Source organism: Pinus tabuliformis, chromosome Q (assembly GCF_031772625.1).
Source record: "Pinus tabuliformis cultivar Carrire ecotype Pingquan chromosome Q, CPIR1, whole genome shotgun sequence".
NCBI classification, from domain to species: Eukaryota; Viridiplantae; Streptophyta; class Pinopsida; order Pinales; family Pinaceae; genus Pinus; species Pinus tabuliformis.
In genome coordinates, this window is record NC_142296.1 from 143,790,498 (window position 1) to 143,796,064 (window position 5,567).

General features: G+C 36.2%; 1 protein-coding gene across 1 annotated transcript; it reads right to left on the reverse strand.

Annotated features, from left to right (window-relative positions):
- Positions 1-1,403: 1,403 nt before the first annotated feature.
- On the reverse strand, positions 1,404-4,298 carry LOC149218657 (pentatricopeptide repeat-containing protein At2g13600-like). The gene has a single exon (XM_089384112.1). It carries the CDS (start codon positions 4,166-4,168, stop codon positions 2,246-2,248), a length of 1,923 nt encoding a protein of 640 aa, XP_089240238.1. The 5' UTR covers positions 4,169-4,298; the 3' UTR covers positions 1,404-2,245.
- Between the last annotated feature and the right edge of the window lie 1,269 nt (positions 4,299-5,567).

A 5,567-nucleotide genomic window follows, 5' to 3' on the forward strand; every position in this document is an offset into this window, starting at 1 on the left:
TCTCTTAATATGAGTTCAACCCGCTATCTGAAAACAAATAATCAAATGGAAAATGTAAATAAATGCTTGGAAACTTACCTTCATTGTTTTGTGACAAATAAATAGAATAAGTAGTCCCGATGATTACATTTGGTTGAATGGTGGTATATCAGCTAAAATGACCCCCTTCTAATCCTTATAGGTTATGAACCACCAAAGTGGAAAGAATTTGCATTGATTGACACTAAAGTCCAAGTAGTAAGGAATTGACTAGATGAAGAGCAAAAGATCATCAAAATACTAAAAGAAAATTTAGCAATAGCTTGTAATAGAATGAATCAACAAGCAAACCAACATAGATTAGAAAGAAAGTTTGAAGAGAGCGATTAGGTGTTTGTAAGACTCCAACCTTATAAACAAATGTCCCTTAAGGAACAAGGAAAGAACAAATTGGCTCCAAAATTCTATAAGCCTTTTTAAATCAACAAAATAATAAACAGAGTAGCTAATGGGTTGAAGTTACTAGACAATTATTGCATCCATAATGTTTTCCATGTGTCTTGCCTCAAGAAGGTGTTGGGACAAGCCCAACTTGTTCAAACAAAAATCCTCTAGTTCGATGATTAAATAAGAATTATTTTAGAACTAGAAGGCATTCTTGCCCGTAAACAAAAAAAGCTATGTTTCAAAACTATCCAGGAATACCTTACTAAATGGATAAACTTTCTAGAAGAATATTCATTGTGGGAAACAAAAAGTTTTCGCTAACAATACCCCATTACCCGTGCTTTGAGAAAAAATAATTTTCAAGGAGATGACAATGTTATAAACATAATAAATAGTTAATTACTTAGATGAAATATATCTTATTAAAAAAATATGTCCATTAGTGGAAGAACACCCGACTTAGATATTTATAACGAGCGCCCTCATTGTAGTATTCATCATTCTATCAATTATTTATCTATCAATACATTTATACAATTACGGATTTATTCTATCTTCAAATACAATAAAAAACTGTTTATTTACACCCACATACATAACAGATCCGAAATATAAGTACATTATAAAAAATTCCCTATACCAAAAGCTTTATTAATTTGGAAGTTGGCTTTGAAATCCAAATCTCCAAATCCCTACATGTAATAGCGCCCTTTCTCTTTGCTACAAACATCACCATCTTTGGCTTCTTGTCATTATCCAATTGCATGTTTTACTACTGCAATGGTACTTCCATGTTGGTGAATTTTAGTTTTCCATCCCCAAAATTTGCTCATAGAGCTCTCTAAATATATAGTTACCTGTTTATTTATCCATGTTACATAAATATCATAAAAGAATGGTTCTCTGGTTCTCCCAACCTATGAGTACGTATCTTCCTGTCAATTTAACCGTGCTTCATAACTCTGATAACACAATGGTAAAGTGAAAATATGTTCTGGACATTGAAATGCTACATATATTAAATAGAAAATATAAAACCTATTCCTTGGCTACACATCCATGATAGAGAATATAGATAAGTTTGATTGGTAGGAAAGTCATAATCCGCAGAGGAACACTGCTCATCATCACCAATGCAAGATTGCCAACATATATAAGCTTGGTCATCATGCAACCAAAATTTAACGGCTATTCCATGGCTACCAATCATAATTGATTACGTAAATAAGCTTGATTAGTAGGCAAGTCGTAATCCACCGTGGAACACTGCCCATCTTCACCAGTGCAAGATTTGCCAACATGCATAAGCTTGGTCATTATGCAAACCAATGCTTATGGCTTGTTTTACTGGGTTTTTCTTTTTTCACTAACTCAGGGTTCATTCACTCAATGCTCGAGACATCCACAACTATCTCTACAAGAACACAGTTTCTTGTTGAAACAATAGAAACAATGAGCGTCCCTCACGACAATCTCTTGCATAAGAAGCTTGGGCATGGACTTGATAGCAGAGTGACAATGACTAGAACTTAAAAAGGTCTTCTGTACATGTACGACTGTCTTAGGAGAACTGAACATGTTATAAAGTCCAGAGTCCAAATGCGATGACCAGATTTTGCTATGGTGGGAAAGAACGTGATCCTTTTACTCAAAACCATTTGGTAGAAATCCCATGTTGGGTATGGTGGAAACGAACGTCATCCTTTTACTCCTCAAAACCATTTGGTAGAATTCCCACGTTGGCTGTATATGCCACAGCATTCATCTGATCAGACAAAGTTTCAACTTCGCATAAATCGTTTCTCTTTGTGGGAGTAGTCTATACCCCTACGAGGAAAGCATGGACCTGTTTGTTAATAACAATCCAACTGCAACCGGGTTTCTTTTTCACCTTCCTTTCTTTCATCCTGTTCTGCACACTGCCAATGTCATCCCACCTACCAGCTGCTGCATAGATGTTTGACAACAGTACATACGGTGCTGGATTTTGGGGATTCAGCTCAATAAGGTGTTGTGCTGCCTTTTCTCCGAGGTCTATATTGTTATGCGTTCTGCAGGCACTGAGAAATGAACCCCACATGTCAGCATCCGGTTTAAATGGCATTTTGTTAATAAGGTCGTTTGCCTCATCCAAGCACCCTGCCCGGCCAAGAAGGTCTATCATACAGCCATAGTGCTCCATTGCAGGAGTAATGTGATAAAATCGAGTCATGACATCAAAGTATTGCCTTCCCTCGTCCACTAACCCTGCATGGCAGCAAGCAGACAAAACACCCACAAAAGTAACACGGTCAGGCTTTATGCCAGTGAATTGCATTTGTTCAAAGAGTTCCAGGGACTCCTTGGCACATCCATTTATTGCATACCCTACAATCATTGCAGACCAGGAAGCAGTGTCTTGTTGGCGCATTCTGTTAAACACCTTGCGTGCATCTTCTGTGCTCCCACATTTTGCATACATGCCTACAAGGGTATTTCCCACAAGCACATCAGAATGAAACCCACTTCTAATTACTACTTCATGGGCTTCACTGCCTCGTTCCAGAGCTGCCAAAGCTGAACATGCAGGTAAGACAATGACAAAGGTTTCTGTATTCGGTTTTATATTTACCATTTGCATCCGTCCAAAAAGTTTCAGGGCGTTTTCAGCTTGCCCATTCTGTGAATATCCTCCAATCATTGCATTCCACGAGACAACATTAGATTCAGGCATTGTCTTAAACAAGTTTAGAGCCTCTTCAACTTGCCCATTCTGTGCAAATCCAGAAATCACTGCATTCCACGAGATCACATTTCTTTCAGGCATGATCTGAAAGAGCTCGAAGGCCTCTTTAACATATCCATTCTGCACATACCCTGCAATCATAGTATTCCATGAAACCAAATTATGTCCAGGCATTTTCTCAAACAGCTCCACCGCGTTTTCCACATCCCCACACTGCGCATACCCTGCAATCATTGTATTCCATGAAATAACATCTCGTTTGGGCATCTCTTGAAACAACTTCAGGGCATCACCGACCAGTCCATTCTGTACATAGCCTGCAACCATAGCATTCCATGAGACAACATCTCGTTGAGGCATTTTGTCAAACAATTCGCGTGCAAACTCAATAAACCCATGTTTGGCATACATATCCACAAGTCCATTTCCCACAAACACATTCGTTTCGAATCCACCCTTACGAATTTCACCATGAACTTCCCTCAGGACTTCCAAATCAGTACACGCCGGGAGAATGCTGGAAAAGGTAAAATGATTGGGCTGTAAACCCATATCTTGCATTTCATGAAAAAATCCCAAGGCCTCCTGAGCATGCTCGTGCCGGGCATAAGCTGCAATCATGGCGGTCCACGAGACCACATTTTTCAGAGGCATTTCATCAAAAACCCTGCGAGCCTCTATGAGGCTCCCTAACTTAACGTATATACTAACCAGTTTATTTCCTAGCGAGATATCCTGGCATTCAAATTGCGTTTGAATCATGTGGGCATGGACTAGTTTGGCATCTGGAAGGGATTTAGCATTCAGGCATCCCTGCAACAGAGAATCGTAAGTAGAGGAGTATGGCCAAATCCCATTCTCAACCATGTCCTGCAAAATGCGCAGTGATTCCCTCAACCGACCCTGTTTACACAAACTTTTTAGCAACCCATCATTCCCTTCTTTCGTTTTCAGAGTATCTGTTGTAGCTTTGCATCTGTTGGAAATTTCGAGAACTGGTTTCACTAACAACACCATTTTTCTTCTTATGATCGTTTCTCGCTGCCATTGCCATGGCTATTTTATTAGTCCCCCATTACCTGCCGCAAGGCAGCAGGGACCATTGCAACGAGTACGCGTTTGTTCAAAGGTATTACATGCAAATGCAAATCAATGTTTAAAAAAATCAAATAAAGTTTTCATTTGGTCAATGCTTAAAAATAAATAAATAAAGTTTTCATTTGGTCATATTTCCTAATTATTTTATTTCCACTAATCAATTAATTTGATCTCTTATTTGGTTTCTTTCCCCAGCATTTTTGTTTCATGAAATTATTTTATTATATTTAAAATTAAGAATTTGCAAAGATTTATCAAAAATTAAATGTTAAAGTTTTTAATCATTTTATCCCATAAACCTCATTCATATATCGAAATACAAAATCTTGGTAAATCATCATAAAAAATATTTTAATTTTAGAATCTTCTATCTAGTATTAAATTTTTAATATTTTATTTTATAAATAATTCATTTATATGTAAATATAAAAGGTTTGTAAATTATTATAAAATTCATGTATTATAATTATTATATTTTTATGATAGTGATGTTTTTCAAAAAGTTGCAATATATATTTGCATGTTGTTACGGGTTAAGAGGGGAATATTTGAATCTTTTAAAAACACTGAAAATGCATTATAACCAAAGTTTTTATTACATGAGGAAGCTTATTAATAAATAATGAAACACTTGAATGTAAGAGTGACCAGCAACAATTGGACTTGAAAATTTTTGTAGTTTTTCACACTTATTTTTACTGAACATACAACATCAATAAAGAGTTGCTACCTCTATTATAAGAAGAGAATTGGGGGCCTTACTATTCATAAGATTCTATTTTTCATGAGCTATCGTAGGAGCATAAATTTAATTGGTTATTGCTACCTATCACTAGAAAATTTGCATGTAGAGTGAATATGACATTAAACGGGCTTTACAAACACCTTTATTTCTTCCTACAAGATTAAGGAGAGCAAAGCATGTTGCAAGAAATTACACTGTAAGTATACATCCATCTCAATCATTTTATTTACAATATTTTCATATATCTCACATCTTAATTAGATGGGATAATACTTAAATAATTCATTTGATTTATTAATCCAACTAACACGGAGAATAATAGGGAGGAACACATGTTTTCCCAAAATATAGAATTAGAAGTTAGTAGTATACATGCTTAAAAGATATTCTTAAAATGGCTTGGATAAGTGAAACATTCAAAATGCAAGAGATAAGGGAAATTTTAGAGCCATAGAGTCTACCTTCTTTTCTTCAAGAGTTCACTCATTGGTTTCACCTTCTTTGATGAGCTCACCATGGCATCCTAGATGTTTCCTTCAACCATGGAATGAATACCCCAAGAGGTTGTGTTTA

Bases quoted from the DNA above. Each gene is read 5' to 3' on its own strand.
- LOC149218657 (XM_089384112.1), bottom strand. From the start codon at position 4,168: ATGGTGTTGTTAGTGAAACCAGTTCTCGAAATTTCCAACAGATGCAAA.